The 26223-nt window shown below is 46.2% G+C and overlaps 1 protein-coding gene across 2 annotated transcripts; it reads left to right on the forward strand.

Annotated features, from left to right (window-relative positions):
- Positions 1–289: 289 nt before the first annotated feature.
- LOC131184020 (iroquois-class homeodomain protein IRX-3-like) lies at positions 290–25995 on the forward strand. Of its 2 annotated transcripts, none has more exons than XM_058154907.1 (4): positions 290–534; positions 2901–4065; positions 6214–6280; positions 24978–25995. In XM_058154907.1, exons 1-4 carry the CDS (start codon positions 301–303, stop codon positions 25000–25002), a joined length of 1491 nt encoding a protein of 496 aa, XP_058010890.1. In that variant the 5' UTR covers positions 290–300; the 3' UTR covers positions 25003–25995. The 2 variants fall into 2 exon arrangements, with proteins under 2 accessions (XP_058010890.1, XP_058010889.1); XM_058154906.1 differs by lacking the exon at positions 24978–25995 and adding an exon at positions 7539–7658.
- The last annotated feature ends 228 nt before the right edge of the window (positions 25996–26223 follow it).

The following is a 26223-nucleotide window of genomic DNA, read 5'->3' on the forward strand; positions in this document are numbered from 1 at the left end:
CCTCACACCCCCTCCCCGGCCTTGCTGGTCTCCACACACACCCCACCCTCTCCCCTTCCCACCCCCTTCACCCACCCACCCCTTCCCTCCCACCCGCCCCCGACCTCGCCAATGCGGGGCAGACTTTCCGCGGAGCGCCGCTAATAGTGCGCAGAGCAAGCCCGGGCCGAGCGCCGAAGCTGTCCGGCCGCAACTTTCTCGCCCCTCTCGCGCTTCTCCTCGGCGCCTCCTTTCCTTCCCCTCCCTCCTCTCCTTCCCCTTCCTCCCCACCCGCCCCCTTAAACCCCACCCCTCCCCGCCATGGCATTTTCCCAGTTGGGCTACCAGTACATCCGCCCGCTCTACCCGACGGACCGCCAAGGGAACGGCGGCGGCGGCGGCGGTTCTCGCAACGGGGCCGAGCTCAGCCCGGCCGGTTCGCTCTGCGGCGTTTTATCTTCCATGTACGGCGCGCCTTACGCGGCAGCCGCGGCTGCTCACGGCTACGGGGCCTTCCTGCCTTACGCGGCCGAGCTTCCCATCTTCCCGCAGCTGGTAAGGAAAAGAACGCGCCTCCCTTCCTCTCCCGAACCCTCCCCAAAACCCTGATTTTCTCCCCCCCATCCCCCCCACCCCCGTTCCTTTCCTTGCAACTTGCAAAAACGGGGAGCGGATTTGAAGAGGGAAAGCTATGAGCGGGGACCCGATCCTTCTCGCCTTGGCTTCCTCACCAGGCGAGCCAATCTGCAAAGCTTCAGTTTCTTTTCTTTCTTTTTTTCTTTTCTCCTCTCCTTCTTTTTTTTTAAGTGCAAAAAAAGGGGGGGGAGAAAAACCCTCCTGGTTTTACAGAGGAGCGATTTCGCTCCCCCCGCCGCCGCTTTTCCTCTTTCTCGGCTTTTTTAAAAACTAGCAACCGGATCTTCAAGCCAATTAGTTTGGTGGGCCGTTTTTCAGATCCTTCCCGGACTGGGAATCTTTCTGCGCTTCTTCGACTTTTTTGGGCCGGCGGTGGGGTGGGGTGAAATTAAGGGAGGGGATCGGAGGCCGTAGGAAGAGGGGAAAAGAGCCACCTTAGGGGCGCTCACCGGAGAAGTTCGGCTGCTTTCCTGCTCATCAACCGGCAAGGAAAACCTCCCCGAGGAGTTGGGAATCGGGTTTTTAAATGTCTATGAAAATAGGGCAAAGGCTTAGCTTTCTTGAATAGTTTAGCCAAACTTTTAAACATCCCGGATTTTATTCGCTTCGTATCGATGAATAAATGGCACATATATAAAAAAAGAAATAGGAAGAGTCCTTTTAGGAAGGCGAGAGAAATAATATGAAAGAGGAAAGTTCGGGCGGATTTGATTTCCCGAATAGAAGGGTCGGGAAGAAAAAAGTTGGAGAGCTGCTGTTTGATTTGTTTAAAATGCTTTTAAATGGAAAGGAAGGAAGAGAGAGAGAGAGAGAGAGAGAAGAGTGGGAGAGAAGGAAGAAAGAAACAGAAAGAGAGAGAGAGAGAGAGAAGACAGAGAGAGGGAGAAAAGGAAGGAAGGAAGGAAGGAAGGAAGGAAGGAAGGAAGGGAGGGAGGGAGGGAGGGAGGGAGGGAGGGAGAGAGAGAGAGAGAGAGAGAGAGAGAGAGAAAGAAAGAAAGAAAGAAAGAAAGAAAGAAAGAAAGAAAGAAAGAAAGAAAGAAAAAGATTTAGAGGCCTAGAACAGCTTTGCCGTAGGAAAATCTGAACACCTATACGCCATTCGCCCTTAGTTACCCATATACAGGAAGCAGACCGAAAAACAGATCTGGAGGGTTTTGATTGACAGCTCCTCGCATTGTTGGGCAGCTTTAATAGAATTTATCCCCTCCACAATATGCAAAAGGGTCACAAGAAAAGCGCCGTGGCCAGACTTCTGGCAGATTCAAGACGGTGTGATTTCCTCCTTTTATTCCTTCAGAAATGGGAAGCAGCCTTAAAAGAAAAAGGGGGAAAAAAATCTAACCTTTCCAGGGCCGCCTTCTCCTTTTTAAATTCATATCCCGACGCGCTCGCTGGAGGGTTTTTCTTTTCACCCTTATTTTTCCAGCCCAGGACCAACTTTAAACTTTTTTTTCTGCGGGGGGGGGCGGGAGGGAGAAACGAAGCCTACTTTTTAGAAAATGGTTTGTTCCCGTCCCGACCAGAATGTCGACTGTGAAAAAAGGGCCTGCGAGGAGCTTCAGGAAAAGCGTTTGAAAGAGCTGAGGGGGGTTTAAGACTACGGTTGAAATTCCCTCCCTTCCAGACTCCAGCCAAACCTTCCCCGGAGACCCCAAAAGGGGCTTTCTCTTCCCCCCCACCAAGACTTTCTGGTGTTTTTTTCTTTGAAGACGTTTCGCTTCTCATCCCAAGAAGCTTCTTCGGTTCTTACCCGGAGACCCGTAGCTCAGGGGAGAATCTCTTTTTAACCCTCGTGGGATTCCTTGGTTAAAAAACTGCCTTCCAACAACCCACCCACCCCGCCCATCAGTTGCCGGATCCTGCTTGGCTTCTCTTACAAGCCCCTTTGCTAAAACTTATTGGCCGCCGTTTTTTGTTTTTTTTTTAGGCTTGGGGTTTTGTTTTGGGTTTTTTCCCCACCCTTTTGCAGGGAGGTGATTAGACACCGTGCGAATCCAGCCCCCCCCCCTTTCCCCTCCTCTGCTTCGTTTACTGCCGGACGCGTTAAAACAAACCTTGGGGGGGGGGAGAAGAGGAAATGGGTGAATCCCAAGAAAGGGGACGGAGGAGTTGTGTGAAGGCAGCCCCAGATTTCCCAGCGGTTGCTTTTGGATAAAATAGGGGTCCTTGCAGAGTTTGTTGGATCCACCGACCAGTGATGGAGGGGGGGTGTATTTTTGCAAGAAACGGTGTGTGTGTATCCTGCTTCTGACTTGCTTTCTCTCTCCTTCCCTTCTATCGCTCAGGGCGCCCAGTATGAGCTGAAGGATAGCCCGGGCGTCCAAGCCGCGGCTTTCCCGGCCCCCCATCCGGCTTTCTACCCTTACGGCCAGTATCAGTTCGGCGACCCGTCCAGGCCCAAGAACGCCACGCGCGAGAGCACCAGCACGCTGAAGGCCTGGCTGAACGAGCACCGCAAGAACCCCTACCCGACCAAGGGCGAGAAGATCATGCTGGCCATCATCACTAAGATGACCCTCACCCAGGTCTCCACCTGGTTCGCCAACGCCCGGCGCCGCCTCAAGAAGGAGAACAAAATGACCTGGGCGCCCCGCAGCCGCAGCGAGGATGAGGAAGGCACGACCTACGGCAGCGAGGACGGCGAGGGCGAGAAGCGAGACCCGGACGACGAGGAGATCGATTTGGAGAACAGCGATAGCGAACCCTCGGAGAGCATCGGAGCGGCGGCCGGAGCCGGGGCCCAAGCCGGGCAGCTGCTCCTGCACGTCGAGGAGGAAGAGGAAGAGGGCCGGGAAGCGGGCGCGGATCAGGAGGGCGCGCAACCGACGGCGCTGCGCCTGCCTTCCCCGCGGGAGCTCGACACGTCGGAAGACGAGGAGGAGGAGGAGGAGGAGGGAGAGAGCTCTGACGGCTTCGAGGAGCTGGCCGGCGCTCAGGAACGCTTCCTGAAGGCGGTGGAAGCGCGGCGGCGCGCCTCGACGGGACCCCCGCCTCTCCGCAGCCCCAGCCCGCTTCCCCAACCCCTCCAGCCGCCCAAACCCAAGATCTGGTCTTTGGCAGAGACGGCTACCAGCCCGGATAACCCCTCGCGCAAATCGCCCCCTGGCGGCGGCGGAGGAGGAGGTGGAGGTGGAGGAGGAGGGGGGTCTCCCCCGAACGCCCCCCAATGCCTTCCCCAATCCGCCCCGGGCGCCGCGCACAGACTGGTCTCCGCCTGTCCGCTGGGCAAATTCGCCGGCTGGTCGGGACGGTCCTTCTCTGCCGCCCCCCCTCACGCCTCCCACCCGCTGACTTTGCTGAACACACCCCATCTCTTGGGACTGGCGGGGGGCAACTCCAGCACGGCGCCCGCGACGGCGGCGGCAGCAGCAGCGGCGGCGGCGGCGGCGGCTCTAGCGGCTTTTTCCAGACCGGCGGACCAGGCGCCGAGCGCGGAAGCCTGCGGAACAGGTAACCACTGGGCGAGAGGAGTGGGGAAGAGAAAGAGAGAGAGAGGAGGCTAAACCATCCACCGGGTGGGAGGGGTGGGCAAGCTGGAAAGATGCTTTGTTGGGGGGATGGGCAGGGGGCGTGGAGGCCCCCTTGGATCTCTGCGGGCATGTCAACCGCTCATCCTTTCCCTCTCAATCGAATTGAAATAGATTTGGGGTCGGAAGTGGGGGCTGGAAGATGGGACGTTGGATTGTTTACCGGGTTTGGCCCGCGGACGGTTTTGTTTTTTGGGGAAGACAAGCGCCTTGAACGCGGGATCCTCGCTGGCTGCGTTCCCACGACTTGCTAAGCCCCCCAAACAGTCATTCTCTCCCTTGGTTTAGGTTGATGTGGGGATCCAGCCCTGGGCGGGGGGGGGGGGGCCCTGTCGGTCGGGCAAGACTGGAGAATTTTGCGAGGAAGATCCGAGGGACCTCGCTTCGGGTCAGGGCGGGCGCGGGCAAGTAGGTCGCGAACCCAGCCAAGCCAGGAATAGGGTGCCCAGCTTAGAAGCTGGGGACCTGGAGGCGGGGAAGAGCAAAAAAAAAAAAAAAAGATATCCCAAATAAATACACCAATAGGGGTTTTTTTAAAAAAAAGAGAGAGAGAAACAGGAGTGGGAAGAGAGAGAGAGAGGCTAAACCATCCACCGGGTGGGAGGGTGGGCAAGCTGGAAAGATGCTTTGTTGGGGATGGGCAGGGGCGTGGAGGCCCCTTGGTTCTCTGCGGGCATGTCAACCGCTCATCCTTTCCCTCTCAATCGAATTGAAATAGATTTGGGGTCGGAAGTGGGGGCTGGAAGATGGGACGTTGGATTGTTTACCGGGTTTGGCCCGCGGACGGTTTTGTTTTTTGGGGAAGACAAGCGCCTTGAACGCGGGATCCTCGCTGGCTGCGTTCCCACGACTTGCTAAGCCCCCCAAACAGTCATTCTCTCCCTTGGTTTAGCTTGATGTGCGGATCCAGCTCTGGGCTGGGGGGGGGGGCTCTGTCGGTCGGGCAAGACTGGAGAATTTTGCGAGGAAGATCCGAGGGACCTCGCTTCGGGTCAGGGCGGGCGCGGGCAAGTAGGTCGTGCGAACCCAGCCAAGCCAGGAATAGGGTGCCCAGCTTAGAAGCTGGGGACCTGGAGGCGGGGAAGAGCAAAAAAAAAAAAAAAAGATATCCCAAATAAATACACCAATAGGGGTTTTTTTAAAAAAAAGAGAGAGAGAGAAACAGGGAGTGGGGAAATTGCAGAAGACGATTTGAAGAAGTTGGGGAAGTCAGTCGGTGTGGGGAGCACCGAGAAGAATCTTTGTGGGTGGAAAAAAAAAATCTTCCCTTAAACCCAGATTAAATCCATTCGCCTAAAGTGTCCGGGGGAAAAAAGTCGGGGGGGTGGGGGAAGCTTGGCTGGGTTTATCCATGCCAAGCTTCTGGTCCGTTTCAGGAGTTTTCTTCGTTTGTTGTTCGTGTCAGCAATGAATTCGAACGAGGAGAGAGGAAAAACGGATTGGAAAAAAAGCCCCCCCCCCCGCACAGTCAGTTTTCAAAAAGAGGGGTAGGAACCAGAAGCTGGGTTCTGTAGTCCAAAAGAGATTTTTCCTTGCTGCTGATGGTGTGTATTGTGTTTTTTTTTTCTCCCTTGCGGATAATTCTTGTGGCTGCCTTCTCTGACTCTGCACCTAAAGGTGTCTGTTATTTGCTTTGCATCCAAGCCCCGCGCTGGCTTGAAGGTCTGGGGGCTCTTAGAAGTTTTTTACTCCCTTATTCATGCGAGCCTAGCCCCTTCCTCGGACGTAAGGCTCGGCAATTGAGCGGGCCTTGAATAGTAAGAAAGGAGAAAAGGGAATCAAAAAAGGAAGAAAGTGGAATTAAAGAACAGGATGGGCTGGGAGGCTTGGGAATTGTGGACTAGATGTTATATTGTTGTGGCGGTTAATTGGTCGGGTGCTTTGGCCAAAGCACCGAATGAAGTTCTTAAAAAGAATGAGATGAACTCAGGGATGGATAGAAGAAGAAGGAGGAGGAGGGGGGAAAAAATCCAAGGTGCTTTACAACACGGCCACGACGACCACATACACACACAGACACAAAAAGGAATTTTCTCTCTCTCTTTTGTTTGTTTGCTTTCGTCTGTTTTAGATCGATCTAGTGCCTTGGATGTAGAGAAAAAGTTAATAAAGACAGCTTTCCAGCCAGTTCAGAGGCGGTAAGAGTTTATCTATTCCTAGATGAGCAGATATATGAAAAGGGAAAGTTAATGGGGCGGGGGGAGGAGGTGAAGGAGCGGGTGCATTGGCTTAGAAAATCGGTTTCGTTTGGAATTGAATTGGCCGGGTTGCCACTCAGCCCCTAACTTCACCAAAAGCAAAAATGTCAGGGAAGCGGTTGCAATTTACTTGCAAGCAGGCAATCAAGATCGTATTAGGGATTGTTAGGAAAGGGGCGCTTTGCCCCCCCTCCCCTAAATTTTGTACTTTAATCTGCGTTTAGTGATTTTAAGTCTAATTACTCTCAACAAATGTTGATGTCTCGAATTATTTTTTTAAAAAAAACACAAACCTCTCTACTCTGGAGCCGTAGAGATGTGTGAATATGTGCGTAGTAGGAGGTGGGTTTGATTTTTGTTGTTGTTAGAATAAATTGCCTCCAGTTCATAATGCAGCTCCAAATGGACTATATTTTAAAAAGTGGTTTATCAGATAAAGATTCAACACTTGGTTAGAAAATGTGCCTGTGGAAAAAGAAGCTGCTAGGCTAGATTATAATTAACCACTTAAACCAATATAAATGAGCAGGAATAAGCAAACCCAAATCTAAGTCTAAAAACAAAACATTTTGGCTGCTGCCCTTTTTCAAAGCTCCAAAATATGTGTTGGTTTTTTTTTAAACTTCTGTGGGTATGTATATACAATGTAGGCATAATACAATAGAATTAAGCATGGTTTAGTCTACTAACATCAGAAAAAGTGAGCTGGCAGGGATTTTTATGAATCTCTTGAAAACAGAAAAGAGAAATGCAAGTACACTCAGAGAATAATAATAATAATAATAATAAAAATGGGAAGCTAACAAGTAGCTGCAAATTGTGTGGCATTCTGCATTTTCATAATCAAAATCATTTTAAATGAAGGGTTTGGTCCAGAATACATTGGTGCCCCTGTAAAAGTGGAGTCCTATTAATCTGGTATTGCCGAATTAATTAAAAGCATTCCAACGCCTTCAAGACTGGCCCATGGTTTTATTTTATGGCTGAGGGGCCGAGGGAGATGTCGTTCTCCCCCTTCAAATGCTAATTCCACAATAAATTTAAATTAAGAAAGAAAACTCTGCCAGTATCCCAGGAAACCTTGATTAGCATTTCGCTAATATTAGCTCAAACGCAAAGAACGAGATATATTGGCATTTAATCTACACGTACCCAAATCTGTATTTTCTGTATCTTTTTTTTTCCCCCTTCCTTGTAGGCCTCAGAATCAACTCGATGCAGCTATGGTTCTATCAGCGTTGTCCTCATCCTAGTTAATTTTTTTTTAATTATTGTTCTAATGGTTGTAAAATAAAATTATCTGTATAGTTACAGCTCATACACATGTCTGTGTATTAAATGGAACAAACAAGTGTGTGTGTTTGTGTGTGTGTGTGTGAGGGGCAGAACTCCATTTCGGTTAACTCATCTGGATTAGCTGAATTCGTGAAGTATTTTTTTTTTTGGGTGAAGCCAGGGGTGAGAAATCAGACCTTCCTTTTCTTTTTTGTAAATAGAGCAAAATGTACGCGCCCAAATGTACATAACTGTGTGACCCAAACTGTACAAGAAAGTATATCTATATCTATATATTTTTGGCTAATAAACTGTTGCCACTGACTACGCTTTTTCTGAGACCAGCTGGAACTGGATTTGCATTTATTTTGAGGGGGGGGAAATGTCCTTTGACACTTGGAGAAGACAAACTGCATTTTTCTAAGGCAATATACAATATACATGTATGTATGTATATATGTATGTGTGTGTATGTATATATGTGTGTGTATGTCATGGCTTTGTGGAAAAGAAAGAGGAGAGGAGAGGAGAGGAGAGGAGAGACAGGCAGACAGATGGAGTGAGAGAGAGAGAAAGAGAGAGACAGAGAGGGGGAGGGGGAGAGAGAGAAAGAGAGAAAAGAGAAAGAGAGACAGAAAGAGAAGAGAGAGAGAGGAGAGAGAGAGAGGAGAGGAAAGACAGGCAGACAGATGGAGGGAGAAAGAGAGAAAGAAAGAGACAGACAGAGTAGGGGAGAGAGAGAGAAAGAGAGAGAAAGAGAGGGGAGAGAGAGACCAGAGTGAGAGAGAGAGAGAGGGCAGACAGACAGACAGTCAGAGACACAGAGAGAAGAAAGACACAGAGAGAGAGAGAGAGAGAGAGAGACTGTCTGCGGAGAGGGGAGGATTCTTCCTTCTGATTTGGGGCAGGCGTTTCAGAATAGGGGATCCCCTGCTTTTAAACGCCCCCATCGCTTTAAGGATCACTAGAGCCTTGTGTCTGATCAGAACTGAACTTTGTTTGAAAACGTGGGGACGGGTGCCATTAAAGTTTCCTGTCTGGCCAAACGCGCAACTCGGTTCTAGCAAAAGCCAAAGTAATTTTGAGGAGGGAGGGGGCCCGGGGGGGTCTGTGAAAGCCAGGCGCTAGGTCCCCCCCACTCGGTTTTTTGTGTGTTTTGTTTTCTTTCGGGGTGCGGAGGATCAGTGAGTTGATGCGAAGTGGGGCGGGTTGTTGGGTCAGGAGTCCCAAACCCGGCTGGCGGTCTCTAAGGCTAAGGAGTCGCAAGGTTTGGCGAGGGGGAGGGAAGCGGGGGGGTCAGAGCGGGAAGAAAAAAGGGGAAAAGTGAGAAAGAGAAAGAGGAGAGAGAGAGAGGAGAAGGAGAAAGAGGAGAAAGATAAGAGAGAGAGAGAGAGAAGAGAGAGAGAAGAGAGAGAGAGAGAGAGAAACAGAGAGAGGAAAAAGAGAGAAAGAGGAAAGAGAGAGAGAGGAGAGAGAGAGGGGGCTCTCTTCGTTTCTGTTTTTTCCCCCTTTCCCCTCCTCCGCGCCCACTCCTCGAAAGAGGTCTGCGCGAAGAGGAGCGAGCCGCAGGGGTCTGGCGGGCTGCGCAGGGGCCTCTTTTTCTCTCCTGTGGTTCTTTTACACCCATTAGTCAATCTTTCTTTCTTTCTTTCTTTCTTTCTTTCTTTCTTTCTTTCTTTCTTTCTTTCTTTCTTTCTTTCTTTCCTTCCTTCCTTCCTTCCTTCCTTCCTTCCTTCCTTCCTTCCTTCCTTCATTGAAAGGGGAAAAAATGGGGGGGGGACGAGAGGGGGGGAGAGGAAAGGAAAAGAAATCTCAGAAAGTGAAAGGCGAATTGGAATCCGCTACCTCTTATACAGCCTCGGACTTCTGCTTTGGAGAAAAACCTGGATCGGGAGCGCGCTCTGCAGGCGGAAAACGGCACGTCCTCCTTGGCCGCGGGGTGGAGGGGGGGTTTGAGTTGATTGGTGTGTGGGGGGGGTCGCAGCTCCTCCGCCTCGAAGCCGGCCGCGTTTACTCGGAAGTAAAGTCTCACCCACTCCAGACGATGGGGGAGAAAAAAAAAGGATTCCGAGGTAAGTTTGCCCGGCCGCGCTACTTTTCCAAAGAACAGTTAGTTTCCCTTGCATCCCCCTCCCCTAATTGCATAGGGATGCCCCTTTGTGAAAGCTGGGGGGGGCTATACTTTTTTCTCGGGTTTTGTTTTGTTTTTTTGCGGTGCCAAGAAAGCGAGTTTGGACCCACCGGCCCGACTGCATTTTCTGCCAGCGGGAGGGAAGCGTGGAAAAAGCGAAGGCGGGGGCGTGGTGGGAAACGCCGGGTGGGGAGTGGGTTGGAAAACGAAAGTCGCTCCGATCTGAGCCCCGACACCCCAAGGATCCCATTATTCGGTGTTTGTGGGCGATCGATTTTCTTAGCCTTTCCCACCCCCCACCCCCTTCTCCCGCGGGACATCTGGTTGGAGAAGGACATTAGGAGAAAGAGTTGTGGGGGGGGATATGCCACACGTTTTAATCTCTCTGGTGGGTTGGTATTTTAAAGAGGGGTATTCATCGTCCTTGCAAAAGATAGAGCGGGGAAGGGGTGTCTCTCTCCCCCCACCCCCCAAGAAAGTTTGGCTGCTAACTTTTCTTAAGTCTCCAGTGGAAGAGAATCCACACAGCTGGGAATCGAACCATGGGGTCCTTGGTCCTCTCTGAGCTTGAATGTTTGCCCAACTAGCTAACATCACCAGTGCCAGCGGTGGGTGTAGGGTTTGCTCCCTGTCTGTAAACAGTAGCTTGCCTTGCCCAATGTTGGCGGAAGTGTAATTTTCTCCCTGGTAGTAGTTGTTTTTTTAATTATTAGGATTAAGATGTTGTTTTCTGCTTGTTTGTCTGGTGTTCATCCCTGCTTATCTGGGAGTTGGCGGCTGGAGAGGAGGTGCTTTGGTCATTCAGTCAATTTGGTCATTTCTTCCCCTATTATCACTGGCAAGGCAAGCTACTGTATAGATGTAGTCAGTGGTGGGATTCAGCCGGTTCGCACCACTTCGGGAGAACCGGTTGTTAACTTTCTGAGCAGTTTGGCAAACTGGTTGTTGGAAGAAATCATTAGGGCAGAGAACCGGTTGTTAAATGACTTAAATCCCACCACTGGATGTAGTCCTTGATTTATGACCACAGTGGAGCCCAACATTTCTGTGAGACAGTTGTTCAGTGAATTTTGCTTCCTTTTATATATATATAGAATTTTTATTGGCCAAGTGTGATTGGACACACAAGGAATTTGTCTTGGTGCATAAGCTCTCAGTGTACATAAAAGAAAAGATACGTTCATCAAGGTACAACATTTACAACACAAATGATGGTCAATATATCAATATAAATCATAAGGATTGCCAGCAACAAGTTATAGTCATACAGTCATAAGTGGAAAGAGATTGGTGATGGGAACTATGAAACGATTAATAGTAGTGCAGATTCAGTAAATAGTCTGACAGTGTTGAGGGAATTATTTGTTTAGCAGAGTGATGGCCTTCGGGGAAAAACTGTTCTTGTGTCTAGTTGTTCTGGTGTGCAGTGCTCTATAGCATCGTTTTGAGGGTAGGAGTTGAAACAGTTTATGTCCAGGATGCGAGGGATCTGCAAATATTTTCACGGCCCTCTTCTTGATTCGTGCAGTATACAGGTCCTCAATGGAAGGCAGGTTGGTAGCAATTATTTTTTCTGCAGTTCTAATGATCCTCTGAAGTCTGTGTCTCTCTTGTTGGGTTGCAGAACCGAACCAGACAGTTATAGAGGTGCAAATGACAGACTCAATAATTCCTCTGTAGAATTGGATCTTTTTCCGACCTTTCTTGACAGAAGTGTTGAGTGAATTGCTGCAATTATTCAGTTAGTAACAGAATCTGGCTGCCCCATTGACTTTGACCGCATGATCATGTGACCCCGGGACTGTCATAAATATGAGTCAGTGGCCTAGTGTCTGAATTTTGTTTATGTAGTTTATAGGCAGTGGTTGTAAGCATGAAAAATGGTCACAAGTCGCTTTTTGTCAGGGCTGTTGTAACTCTGAACGGTCGTTAAACGAACTGTTTGTAGGTTGAGGACTACCTGTATACAGGAAGCACTCCCTGCCACTGAGGATGTTACTAGTGGAATTCTGGGAGTTGAAGTCCACACATCTTAAAATTGTCAAACTTGAGAAAGCCTGTTTGGGAAACATCACATTTACGCCGCAGATGGAGAGTGGCCGTCGTTTGAAGGTGTGTTTTTGTTTTTTTGTTTTTTTTTTTCCTTTTCTTTATTTTGTTTTTAAAAATTTAGAGTTTAATAAAAATTATTTTATAAAAAAAAAAAAGAAGGTGTCTTCGCTCTGCTTGTCAAGACCCTACTTGGTCTGAGTTCTGAAGGATCATGGAAAGTTGACAGTGATCTTCTTTGTCAACCACATTTGCTTATAAAGGAGACAAGTTCGCTTGAAGGACTTTTCTCACCCAGAATTCTTCCAGAAGATCTGGGCGTCTGGATTCCCAGAATTTCCAAGATAAATCCCTTTTGGCTGAATCTGAGCTTGACTGTTTTCTCGCAGACATTTCATTCCCAGGCTAGGTGGTGTTATCCGTGTGAAGGGAAGCGGGGTTTTCTGGGTGTTTAGACATGCCAGAATTGATGGGGAAGGGTCTGGCTCCATCGTTTACATTACTAAGGAATTCTGATTGTTGCATCTCCTTACGTTCATGAGAAATTCTGTTAGAATTGCGTTTCTGGTGAGCATCCAGGTGAAAAAGGCTGGTTTAAAAGATTACCAAGCACCTCAAATCTGAAATCTGCCCCTCCCCCCCCCTTTTATTTTTTTTCTCCCTTGGAAAAGCAAAAATCAGTATTTTGTTTTAGGTGCGCCTTTTCACCTCTCAATTTCATAGCGCTAGTCGCCCAAACGTCATATTTGCTCCTGGCAAATCAGTCTCAATGTTCTGAATTGTTTTTTTATGGTGATGGTTGCCCATTGCTTTGGTTGTACGTTCGGTCCGGTGTTCGATTTCGAGTTTCGTGAAGTATCCCTGAGCATCCCTGGTAGTCAGCAAGGCAGTAAAATGAATTAATGAAAAGAAACTCTCCTTGCATGCTTTTTTCAAGGATGACGAAGAAGCAGTGTGATTTCGTTGAATGCTCCCATGCGTTAGCTGACTTCTGAATGGGATCAATCCCAAGGAAGAAATGCGTGGATTTTGCAAAGCCCACATGTGCTTTACCCTGAAGAGGCCTATTGATAATATAGATTCGGTTCATGAATTATGATGGACATCAAAAGGTCAGGGAATGGAACAAGCTGGCCTCGACTGTCATGCTGAAACCATGCATTTATCATCCAGAGCAGTGTCTCTTCAACCTTGGCAACTTTATGATGCGTGGACTTCCGTTCCCAGAATTCCCCAGCCAGCATCAATCTTGGCAGGTTTTAAAACGGGTCGGACTTCAGCTCCCGAAATCAGCTTCCCATGTTGGCTGGGGAATTCTGGGAGCTGAAGTCCATGCATCTTAAAAGCGGCCAAGGTTGAGGAACACTGCTCTAGTGATAACTAGAAATTGAAGATGGGCTAGAGGAGGGGAGGGGAGGGGAGGGGAGGAGAGGAGAGGAGAAGAAGGAGAAGGAGAGAAGGAAAGGAAAGAAGAAAGAGAAGGAGGAAAGAGAAAGAGGAGGAGGAGGAGGAGAAAGAAGGAGAAGAACAGGGAGGGAGGAGGAGAAGGAGGAGGAGAAGGAGAAGGAGAAGGAGAGGAAAGGAGAAGAAAGGAAAGGAGAAAGAGAAGGAGGAGAAGGAGAAGAAGAGGAAAGGAGAAAGAGAAGGAGGAGAAGGAGAGGAAAGGAGAAAGAGAAGGAGAAGAAGAGGGGAGGAGAGAAGGAGGAGAAGGAGAGGAGGAGAGGAAAAGAGAAAGAAAAGAAGGAGAAGGAGAGGATGCAGGAGAGGAGAAAAAAAAACTATTTTTAAAAGATAGGAAGATATTTCTTTGAGTTTGAGGGGTTCCGCAGTACAATCCTGTAGAAAGTGGGCACATGGGAAAGGCTGGTTATTTGAAGGACCAGGGGGAACCTTCCAGATGATTTCTCTCCCTTATACTCCAAATGCGCACACGGTTGCACAGAAGCACCGCCCGAGCGAAATGGCTGCTAGATGCTAAGAGATAAGACCAAGAGACCGGAGCTCCTAGGCTGCTGACACGCTTCAAGTTTAGACACTGCAAACTATGCAAATGCGATGGGGTGGCAGTATTGACATTTTGAGGTCAGGGTGATAGGAATGTTTTATTTATAGGCCTGGTTGCAAGAGGCTGATAAACCACCTCTGAAATCCTCAAGTTTTGTAAAAGTAGATGAATTCTTTTCTTGGTTTTTTTTTTCTTCTTCCCCCTCTTAAAGGTTTACTTTACGGGTGTGAGCTTAAAGTACCTGCAATTCTGAATTTCTGCAAGTTCTTTCTGGTTTCGCATGCAGGGAGACAGAAATTAGAGAATGGTTTGCTCATTTTGGGGAGATAAAATGCTTAATTCGTCTTCTCTGCCATTTCAGGACTTCTGTGGCCATCTCCTGAACTTAACTAGTTACAGAAGAATCTACCCTGAGTTGTCGGGCAGAATGGTTGACCTTTGGTGCAGTTGCTTACCATATGGATGATGATATAACTGGCAAATGGTTTTCTTGGCTTTTCATTTCCTGTTTTCTTTTGATCTGGGAGCTGAAGTCCATGCATCTTAAAAGCGGCCAAGGTTGAGGAACACTGCTCTAGTGATAACTAGAAATTGAAGATGGGCTAGAGGAGGGAGGGAGGGAGGGAGGAGAGGAGAAGGAGGAGAAGGAGGGAGGAAAGAAGGAAGGAAAGAAGAAAGAGAAGGAGGAAAGAGAAAGAGAAGGAGGAGAAGGAGAAAGAGAAGGAGAAAGAGAAAGAGGAGGAGGAGGAGGAGAGAAGGAGGAGAAGGAGAAGGAGAAGGAGAAGGAGAAGGAGAAGGAGAGGAGAAGGAGAAGGAGAAGGAGAAAGAGAAGGAGGAGAAGGAGAAGGAGAGGGAGAGGGAGAGGGAGAGGGAGAAGGGGAAGGAGAAAGAGAAAGAGGAGGAGAAGGAGAAGGAGGAGAGAAGGAGGAGAAGGAGGGAGGAAAGAAGGAAGGAAAGAAGAAAGAGAAGGAGGAAAGAGAAAGAGAAGGAGGAGAAGGAGAAAGAGAAGGAGAAAGAGAAAGAGGGAGGGAGGAGGAGGAGGAGGAGAAGGAGAAGGAGAAGGAGAAAGAGAAGGAGAAGGAGAGGAGAAGGAGAAGGAGAAGGAGAAGGAGAAGGAGAGAAGGAGAAAGAGAAGGAGAAGGAGAAAGAGAAGGAGGAGAAGGAGAAGGAGAAGGAGAAAGAGAAGGAGAAGAAGAGGGAGGAGGAGGAGGAGGAGGAGGAGGGAGGAGGAAGGAAGGAAGAAATGAAGAGCTTGATAGTGAAAGAGGGAGGGAGGGAGGAAAGAAGGAAGGAAGGGGATGGATGGAGGAAAGAAAGGGAGGGAGAAAGGAGAGGAAGGAAGGAAGGAAGGAAGGAAGGAAGGAAGGAAGGAAGGAAGGAAGGAAGGAAGGAAGGAAGGAAGGAAAGAAAGAAAGAAACAGCTGTTTGTACTGATACAAAGCAATACCAGAATTCCAATTGTGATTTTAAGCCCCAGAATTTAGCCCTCATTTAGGGCTAAATTTGTTGGCCCACATCAAAGGCACTACGTGGACACCAGATATGATAATGAAGTAAAGTGTTTGAAACTACCAATAAGGCCCACAATGAAATGGCTTAAATGCAATTGTGGCTATGCTAAAGGCAAACCAGGTCTTGCGCTGTTGTCGCTTGGATCCTCTACAAATCACAAGTCATCCTGCAATGCCGCCTCCTGACCGGCTGGCCCTTAGGACTGCCCAAAGAGTGGAGTACAAGTGAACCACATTATCAGGGCTTCATCTTCTGGTGGCTCAGATCCTTGAATCTAGGCTGCCAATGTTCTCCTGGTTGGATGTTGGACGTTCCACCATGCTTTCAAAGGGCAGCTGTGAATATTATCCCTTGGGATTGATGCATCTGCTTTCAATGTGAGAATCTGGAATTCTCTCCTTCAGAAGACAAGCCAGGTCGATGGTTAGCCCTAGATAACTAGGGGGGCGGGGGAAGCTTTTAGCCTCACCTGCCTCCTTTACCTTGTTTCCTTGGCTGCTCTTTCTCTGTCCAATCAATTATTTTCCTAGCTGGTCCTTTTGAAAGGTGAGAGCTCATTATGCATATTCATAAATCACCAAAGCTGGACTTGACACTGATTGATGTCATCATCGCCCTGCCTAATATGAAGCTCTTGAAGAGAAAGAGAAGGAGGAGAAGGAGAAAGAGAAGGAGAAAGAGAAAGAGGGAGGGAGGAGAGGAGAAGAAGGAGGAGAAGGAGAAGGAGAAGGAGAAGGAGAAGGAGAAGGAGGAGAAGGAGAAGGAGAAGGAGAAAGAGAAAGAGAAGGAGAAAGAGAAGGAGAAGGAGAAAGAAAAGGAGGAGAAGGAGAAGGAGAGGAAAGGAGAAAGAGAAGGAGGAGAAGGAGGGAGGAGAGAAGGAGGAGAAGGAGAAGGAGGAGGGAGGAAGAGAAGGAGAAGAAGGAGAAGGAGAGGATGCAGGAGAGGAGAAAAAAAAAACTATTTTTAAAAGATAGGAAGATATTTCTTTGAGTTTGAGGGGTTCCGCAGTACAATCCTGTAGAAAGTGGGCACATGGGAAAGGCTGGTTATTTGAAGGACCAGGGGGAACCTTCCAGATGATTTCTCTCCCTTATACTCCAAATGCGCACACGGTTGCACAGAAGCACCGCCCGAGCGAAATGGCTGCTAGATGCTAAGAGATAAGACCAAGAGACCGGAGCTCCTAGGCTGCTGACACGCTTCAAGTTTAGACACTGCAAACTATGCAAATGCGATGGGGTGGCAGTATTGACATTTTGAGGTCAGGGTGATAGGAATGTTTTATTTATAGGCCTGGTTGCAAGAGGCTGATAAACCACCTCTGAAATCCTCAAGTTTTGTAAAAGTAGATGAATTCTTTTCTTGGTTTTTTTTTTTCTTCTTCCCCCTCTTAAAGGTTTACTTTACGGGTGTGAGCTTAAAGTACCTGCAATTCTGAATTTCTGCAAGTTCTTTCTGGTTTTGCATGCAGGGAGACAGAAATTAGAGAATGGTTTGCTCATTTTGGGGAGATAAAATGCTTAATTCGTCTTCTCTGCCATTTCAGGACTTCTCTGGCCATCTCCTGAACTTAACTAGTTACAGAAGAATCTACCCTGAGTTGTCGGGCAGAATGGTTGACCTTTGGTGCAGTTGCTTACCATATGGATGATGATATAACTGGCAAATGGTTTTCTTGGCTTTTCATTTCCTGTTTTTCTTTTGATCTTGGTTTAGTTGATCGCCAAGATTTGATCACATTTGATCACAGTGGAAGTGTTCTGAATTAGGAACTGGTTAGCACAGGGCAAGGTTTATGATTGACTGGTGCAGAAAGCATTCCATCGTTCTATCATCAGACCCGTCCATTTTTTTTCTTCATTTCTATTATTCCTAAGAGATTTCAATCTAATATAATTCCTCCACCACCACCTTCTTCTTCTTCTTCTTCTTCTTCTTCTTCTTCTTCTTCTTCTTCTTCTTCTTCTTCTTCTTCTCCTCCTCCTCCTCCTCCTCCTCCTCCTCCTCCTCCTCCTCCTCCTCCTCCTCCTCCTCCTCCTCCTCCTCCTCCTCGCTTCTCTTCTCTTGGTTTTCTATTTTTCTCTTTTACTGAGTTCTTCTCAGGTTTGTTAGATTACATCCCCTAGTATCCTTCCTCATGGATCTAGCCTGGGAGACTTAGTTCAACAGCATTCTAGATCTAGAGGATCACAACATTCCACCCTTGCCTTAAGGGGACTGACTGGGAGCAAAAGGGTGATCCCTCAATATCTTGCTCATGTAGGTTGAAAAATTACTGTCGGCATGAGAGATAAATGTTCTCTAATGACCATGGATAACAGTATTTTAGTTGTTGGTGATGTGTGTATAATTCTTGAGAAAGAGAAAGAGAGGGGGGAAAGGAAGGAAGGAAGGAAGGAAGGAAGGAAGGAAGGAAGGAAGGAAGGAAGGAAGGAAGGAAGGGGAAGGAGGGAGGGAGGGAGGGCTTGATAGGGAGAGAAGGAGGGAGGGAGGAAGGAAGGAAGAAATGAAGAGCTTGATAGTGAAAGAGGGAGGGAGGGAGGAAAGAAGGAAGGAAGGGGATGGATGGAGGAAAGAAAGGGAGGGAGAAAGGAGAGGAAGGAAGGAAGGAAGGAAGGAAGGAAGGAAGGAAGGAAGGAAGGAAGGAAGGAAGGAAGGAAGGAAGGAAAGAAAGAAACAGCTGTTTGTACTGATACAAAGCAATACCAGAATTCCAATTGTGATTTTAAGCCCCAGAATTTAGCCCTCATTTAGGGCTAAATTTGTTGGCCCACATCAGAGGCACTACGTGGACATCAGATATGATCATGAAGTAAAGTGTTTGAAACCACCCAATAAGGCCCACAATGAAATGGCTTAAATGCAATTGTGGCTATGCTAAAGGCAACCAGGTCTTGCGCTGTTGTCGCTTGGATCCTCTACAAATCACAAGTCATCCTGCAATGCCGCCTCCTGACCGGCTGGCCCTTAGGACTGCCCAAAGAGTGGAGTACAAGTGAACCACATTGCCAGGGCTTCATCTTCTGGTGGCCTCAGATCCTTGAATCTAGGCTGCCAATGTTCTCCTGGTTGGATGTTGGACGTTCCACCATGCTTTCAAAGGGCAGCTATGAATATTATCCCTTGGGATTGATGCATCTGCTTTCAATGTGAGAATCTGGAATTCTCTCCTTCAGAAGACAAGCCAGGTCGATGGTTAGCCCTAGATAACTAGGGGGGCGGGGGAAGCTTTTAGCCTCACCTGCCTCCTTTACCTTGTTTCCTTGGCTGCTCTTTCTCTGTCCAATCAATTATTTTCCTAGCTGGTCCTTTTGAAAGGTGAGAGCTCATTATGCATATTCATAAATCACCGAAGCTGGACTTGACACTGATTGATGTCATCATCGCCCTGGCTAATATGAAGCTCTTGAAGAGAAAGAGGGAGAATGGGGAGGAGGGCAGGAGAGGACTAGCCAGGGATTGAGACCTTCAGATTGACAAGCCAGGAGCTTCTCCAGCTTGGTCGAAATCGAGGTCCACAGCTAGGATCAAGAAGCTATGCAACGACAAGGTTCACAGCCCATTGTCACCCCTTCTCTTCTCTCATTTATTTAGAATAGAATAGAATAGAATTTTTATTGGCCAAGTGTGATTGGACACACAAGGAATTTCTCTTGGTGCATGTGCTCTCAGTGTACATAAAAGAAAAGATACATTCATCAAGAATCATAAGGTACAACACAATGACAGTCATAGAATAGAATAGAATAGAATAGAATAGAATAGAATAGAATAGAATAGAATAGAATAGAATTTTATTGGCCAAGTGTGATTGGACACACAAGGAATTTCTCTTGGTGCGTATGCTCTCAGTGTACATAAAAGAAAAGATATGTTCATCAAGGTTCAACATTTAGAACATTGTAATTCCTTGTGTGTCCAATCACACTTGGCCAATAAAAATTCTATTCTAAAAAAAATTTGGCGACCTATGGGTTCCGTTGGGGATATCCATGGGTCTTCATCGGTGCTCTCTGAGAACATTTATTTTAAAAATGCACTTCAACCGAGAAGATTTTTATTTTATTTTATTTATTTATTTTTATTTTATTTGCATTTATATCCCGCCCTTCTCCGAAGACTCAGGGCGGCTTACACTATGTCAGGCAATAGTCTTCATCCATTTGTATACTATATACAAAGTCAACTTATTGCCCCCCAACAATCTGGGTCCTCATTTTACCTACCTTATAAAGGATGGAAGGCTGAGTCAACCTTGGGGGGGGGACCCTAAAAACATAGTAAAGCAAGATGTGTTGGAGGAATATAGAATGAAATCAGGAGACAGAATCACCTCGCTGGATGAGAAGATCCCAACTGGGGTTCAAACCCATCCACCTTCTTAGAGCAGGGGTCTCCAACCTTGGCAACTTTAAGCCTGGCGGACTTCAACTCCCAGAATTCCCCAGCCAGCTTGGGAGTTGGAGTCCCCCAGGCTTAAAGTTGCCAAGGTTGGAAACCCCTGTCTTAGAGGACACTCGATCTTCCAAACTCGTTTTCTTCAGGTACATCAGAATGCAATTCACCTCATCCCAACAAGGATTGTGATTGGATATGGGGTTGATGGGACATAGGGACTGACATACTGTATCTACAGGTCCTCAATTCAGAACCGTTCCTTTCTTTTCATCTCTTCCTCCTATGCTTTGCAAAAGATATTTATCTATCTTCCCATCTCTATCATTTTGTGGCTGATGGGGCCCTGCTCAGTCTTTGTTTTTTGTTTTTTTGTTTGTTTACATTTATACCCCGCCCTTCTCCGAAGACTCAGGGCGGCTTACAGTGTATAAGGCAATAGTCTCATTCTATTTATATATTTTTACAAAGTCAACTTATTGCCCCCCCAACAATCTGGGTCCTCATTTTACCTACCTTATAAAGGATGGAAGGCTGAGTCAACCTTGGGCCGGGCTTGAACCTGCAGTAATTGCAGGCTTTGTGTTCTTAATAACAGGCTTTACCAGCCTGAGCTATTCCGGCCCCAGTCTTCTTTGGCTGTGTTCTTATAATATGCCAGCTTAGGGTAAAATAGGGTTGGGTTAGAATAACAGGATAACACAGTTGGAAGGCAGCTTGGAGGTCATCTGGTCCAACCATATGCTCAAGCAGGGCCTCTGGTGGCTCAGACTGGTAAGACAGTCTGTTATTAACAGCAGCTGCTTGCAATTACTGCAGGTTCAAGCAAGGCTGACTCAGCCTTCCATCCTTTATAAGGTAGGTAAAATGAGGACCCAGATTGTTGGGGGCAATAAGTTGACTTTGTATATAATATATAGATGGATGAAGACTATTGCTAACACAGTGTAAGCCGCCCTGAGTCTTCGGAGAAGGGCGGGATATAAATGCAAAAAAAAAAAAAAAAAAGCAGAAGACTCTAACCCATTATGTACAAATGGCTGTCCATTCTCTTCTTGAAAGTGGTGCACCCACAACTTCTGGATGGAAGCTGTTCCACTGATGAATAGAATAGAGTAGAGTAGAGTAGAAGGTGATAGAATAACAGAATAGAATAACAGGGTTGGAAGGGACCTTGGAGGTCTTCTAGTACAACCCCCTGCTTAGGCAGGAAACCCTACATTAATTCAGACAAATGGTTATCCAATTTTAGGGTTTCCTAAAAACTTCCAGTGTTGGAGCATTTAGAACTGCAGAAAAAACAATGGCTACCAACCTGCCTTCCATTGAGGACCTGTATACTGCACGAGTCAAAAAGAGGGCTGTGAAAATATTTACAGACCCCTCGCATCCAGGACATAAACTGTTTCAACTCCTACCCTCAAAACGACGCTATAGAGCACTGCACACTAGAACAACTAGACACGAGAACAGTTTTTTCCCAAACGCCATCACTCTGCTAAACAAATAATTCCCTCAACACTGTCAAACTAGTTAATAAGTCTGCATTACTATTAATCTTCTCATTGTTCCTATCACCCATCTCCTCCCACTTATGACTGTATGACTGAAACTTTGCTGCTTGTATCCTTACCCTTTATGTTGACTGTTTCCTAATATGATTTGATTGCTTATTTGTCCCCTATGACTATCATTAAGTGTTGTACCTTATGATTCTTGATGAAAGTATCTTTTCTTTTATGTACACTGAGAGCATATGCACCAAAGATAAATTACTTGTGTGTCCAATCACACTTGGCCAATAAAAAATTCTATTCTATTCTATTCTAATTCTATTCTGGAAGCATAATTTTGGTAATGTACAGTTTTACCACATTATATGGAGCCTCCCCATTATAATTTCTTTGGGCATTTGAGAAATGGTTGTCTTCACTTGCAAAATTTACTTAACCACTGTCTCGCTTAGCAACACAAAATTTGGGCCCCATTGTGGTCGTAAGTCGAGAACTACTTCTTAATTCTGAACACCTTATTATTTAATCATAGCATAAAGGGGAAAAAGGAAAATAACAAACGGAAGACAAGAAAGCGAATTCACTTGCTGCTCATATTATGATAAGCTGGAATTTACTGTGCTCTGTTTGCAAATATTTCTGGTCTACGAGTTTGCCGGGGAGTGAAAGTCAGATTTCTGTGGCGGTTCATTGGTGGGTAGAAACATGTAATCTCCCCAGACGCTTCTTCATAAACGACAGGGTGTCTTTGTTGTGACTGTGTTGTGTGACTCACACATGCCAGAACCATGTCATATTGAGTGAAGCAATTGCTTCTGGTTATTTATGCAGCGAAATTGATTTGGGTTGTCCTTGGCCAACCTGAGTGATTTGCAGGATAATATGGAGAGAATGAGACGTGAGTGTGGAGCCTTGAGATGAAGAGAAAGAGGAGGAGAGAAGTGGACAACAGCCTCTTCGACCACCCAAATGGATGTCACCCACTCCCAGTTTTCGTTCCAGAATGCAAGACATGGAAGCATGGATTATTGTAAAGAGACTGGATGCGGAAGAAAATCTACTTAAATTAAGAGCAACTCAAAAGAGGTACTGCTTACTCCAGCAGTTGATGGGTTCTCCTTCATTAAATGCCTCCAAGTGAAGACCAGGTCAGAATGCTTTCATTTACTTTTCCGGGGTTGGTCTGGATGGACTCAAGTGGCCCAAATAATTCTCTCTTTCTGTCATTCGAGGGTTTTTTTTTCTTGAATTAATGATATATCTGAACATGACTACGAGCCTTGATTTGTGTTTCCAAAACATATTTTATGGATGTCTCCAAAAGGAGAAAAAAAAAAGACATAGCCAAGGATGACCATATGAAAAATACCCTTTAAATAATGTACATTATTTAAAACGGCTTTTAGTTGAGGTTTGGGGCTTGAAAATCACAAAATAAGAGTGTGATTTCAATCAGGAACAATAATAGATGTTACAAATGAACAATGATAAGTCTAATAATGAAATGCAGGCACCTCAAACCATACCCAAGATATTACAAAGGCAGTCCCTGTTAATCAAGTGATTTGCAATGCCTTATCTCCCCCTGTTAACAAACAGCTATAAGAAAATTAAGGCTTATAGTCTGATTGCTTTTTAATCTAAGGAAAACCAATCAAGATATCAAGGGTTCTTTTTCGCTGAATGCTTTGAATGCCAAGTGGGGGGAAAAAAATGAGGCACAGGCTATCCTCGACGTACGACCACAATTGAGCCCCAGAAATCATGTCGCTAAGCAAGATGTAGGTTAAGTGAAAGTTGCCCCGTTTTTGCAACTTTTCTTGCTGCCGTCGTTAAGTGAATTACTGCAGTTGTTCCATGAGCAACCCGGTCGTTAAGCGAATTTGGATTTTGCTCGTCCGAAGGTCGCAAAAGGGGAATCGCGTGACTCTGGGACACAACAGCCGTCATAAATATGAACCTGTTGCCGAACTTCTGAATTTTGTGTGAAAATTCTTTCTTTTTTTTCAGAGTACCGTTTTGAACGGTCAAAACTTTGAACGATCACTAAATGAACTGTTCTAAATGGAGGATTCCCTATCCTTGCCTGTTTAAACTGAGCCTTCCGTTGAGTTGCTCGTTAAATTGCAAAGATGTTAACCTTTGTCTTTAAAATAATAAAAATAAATAAGTAAATTAAATAAATAATAAAATAAAATAAAATAAATAATAAATAAAATACATAAAAAAAATAATAAAAATAAAATAAAATAAAATAAAATAATAAAAATAAAAATAAAATAAAAACCAAACCAAACCAAATCAAAATAAAAGCCACATTCCAAAGTGCAGTGTGAACAAAATATTTAATTTTTAGGGAAGGGGGTATTTGGAGAACACAGCCCAACAGAGAATGGCTTTTATTAACACCCACCCACGAGAAAGTCCAAGACCCTCTTTAGCTATTCAATAAGTGAGGAATATGAAGCCATATTTTCCCCTCTCTCTTTCCGCTGTAAGGTGCACGGAGGCCATTCCCATTAGGATAGGCTGCCATTTATTTATTCACATGTTAAGTGAATGTCCTTGTGGCTAATGGCGAATAATCAGCCTCCCTCGATCACTTCACTTCCTCTCTTCGCTCCCAGCCATGTTAAATGCTCTGCGTCAGCCTCTCTCTGCACACCAGAGAATAGGGTTGCAGAGTGCTAAAGGACAGGCTTAGCTTAGCGATACAAAAGAAGGCAGCAGTGTGATTGTGAATGTCAGGGTTGTGTCTTGGCCTCCCTCCCCTTTGTGTGTGTGTGTGTGTGTGTGTGTGTATGTATATGTATATGTATTCATCTTGGGATTGGGAATGATATCTGCAGAGTTCATTGCATTCTGGAGCTGATCAATCCAAGGTAACGAAGATCTAACTCAGCAGGATTTCCTAAGCACAGAGAAATTCCCAAACCAGGAGACTGTGAGTTCTAGTTCCTCCTTAGGCATGAATCCTGGCTGGGTGACTTTGGATCAATCACCAGGAGATGTGAGTTCGAGTCCCTCTTTTGGCATGAAGGATGGCTGGATGCCTTTGGGCCAATCACTAGGAGACCACGAGTTCTAGTTCCTCCTTAGGCAGGAATCCTGGTTGAGTGACTTGAGTCAATCACCAGGAGATGTGAGTTCTAGTCCCTCCTTTGGCATGAAGGATGGCTGGGTGACTTCAGGCCAATCACCAGGAGCTGTGAGTTCTAGTCCTACCTTGGCCATGAAAGATGGCTGGGTGACTTCGGGCCAATCACTAGGAGATGGTGAGTTCTAGTTCCTCCTTAGGCATGAATGCCGGCTGGGTGACTTTGGGCCAGTCGTTCTCTCTCAGCCTAACCCACCTCACAGGGTTATTCTTGTGGGGAAAATACAGGTGAAGGAAGGTGTATTAGATATGCTTGTCACCTTCAGTTACTTATAAAGCAATGAAGGCAGGATAAAATTCTAATAAATAGATATTTTATATTTAAAAAATTGCTACTGCTGTTTTGGAACCGAAGATCAGCACATCTGCAGAGCAAGTCAACTACAGAAAGACATATTTTAGGGCCATTCACCATTTTTTAGACCCTGTCAGTCTGTGGTGCCAAAAATCAGAAGTTTTAATCACTTTTCCCAACCAACAAAGTTGATTTTTTAAAAAAAAAACATTAATTGTTTTAGACTTTTTAGAAATCTATCAGAAACCAGTCTGCTCTGTACTCACTCTCTGTTTTTTCTTTTTTTTAATTTCATCCATTTCAGGGATGAAGAGAACAGAAAAGAATAACAGAGTTGGAAGGGACCTTGGAGGTCTTCTAGTCCAACCCCCTGCTTAAGCAGAAAACCCTACACCACTTCAGACAAATGGTTGTCCAACCTCTTCTTAAAAACTTCCAGCGTTGGAGCATTCACAACTTCTGGAGGCAAGACGTTCCACTGATTCATTATTCTAACTGTCAGAAAGTTTCTCCTTAGTTCTACGTTGCTTCTCTCCTTGATTAGTTTCCATCCGTTGCTTCTTGTCCTGCCCTCAGGTGTTTTGGAGAATAGCTTGACTCCCTCTTCTTTGTGGCAGCCCCTGAGATATTGGAACACTGCTATCATGTCCCCCCTAGTCCTTCTTTTCATCAAACTAGACATACCCAATTCCAACAACCATCAGTTTCCATCCATTATTCCTTGCTTGGCCTTCGGGTGCTTTGGAAAACAGCCTGACCCCCTCCTCTCTGGGGCAGCCCCTCAAATATTGGAAGATGCTATCATGTCTCCCCTGGTCCTTCTCTTCACTAGACTAGACGTACCCAGTTCCAGCAACCGCCCTTCATGTGTTTTAGCCTCCAATCCCCTAATCATCTTTGTTGAATAGCAGTGAGGAGGAACAGTGGATATATTTGATGCAATAAAATGTGTGTAATGCTTGCTCAGATGAAGTTCTGGAAGTTTAATGTTGCTATGTTGTAGAGAAACCTGGCGGACCTCTTAGACCTCTTATCATGGGAAGAGATTTTTGGCTGCTCTCTGAATCTCTTTTCGTTCACCCTCCCTCAACAGATGCAATAAGTCAAATAAACTCAATTTAACCTTGCATATAAGATCTATAATATTTGCAGCTTTGTACCAAAGAAACCTTGTCTTGTTCGGCGAAAGGCACGGGCAAGACCGGTTCCTGTTGTGTCAAGTTCCAAAAATCTGTAAAGTGTAAATGAATCATTTCTTCCCCCGTGATTAAGCTTAAAGTTAGAAATAAGATATGTCAATCAATCATCCTGGAAATATTCCCACTGTCTCGGCTGCTTATGCAAAGCACTCCAGGGGTGTAGAGCTCCGATCAATTAGGTCAAGGAAAAGGATGGGACTCGGAGCCATAAGGAGAGCCATTTCAATTCCTCATTATTTTTAAGAAGCGCTGGAAATGCGTGTCAGTAGGCCAGCTTGCAAAAAATGGGTTTACAATTACCAGATGTTCGACACCAGCTTGCTGCCATCTTTTCACGTCTCAAAATTAAAT

Source organism: Ahaetulla prasina, chromosome 12 (genome assembly GCF_028640845.1).
Source record: "Ahaetulla prasina isolate Xishuangbanna chromosome 12, ASM2864084v1, whole genome shotgun sequence".
Lineage (NCBI taxonomy): Eukaryota > Metazoa > Chordata > Lepidosauria > Squamata > Colubridae > Ahaetulla > Ahaetulla prasina.

Bases quoted from the DNA above. Each gene is read 5' to 3' on its own strand.
- LOC131184020 (XM_058154906.1), top strand. From the start codon at position 301: ATGGCATTTTCCCAGTTGGGCTACCAGTACATCCGCCCGCTCTACCCG. The intron at 535-2,900 runs GTAAGGAAAAGA...TCTATCGCTCAG, and splicing joins TTCCCATCTTCCCGCAGCTG to GGCGCCCAGTATGAGCTGAA. The intron at 6,281-7,538 runs GTAAGAGTTTAT...CCTTCCTTGTAG, and splicing joins TTCCAGCCAGTTCAGAGGCG to GCCTCAGAATCAACTCGATG.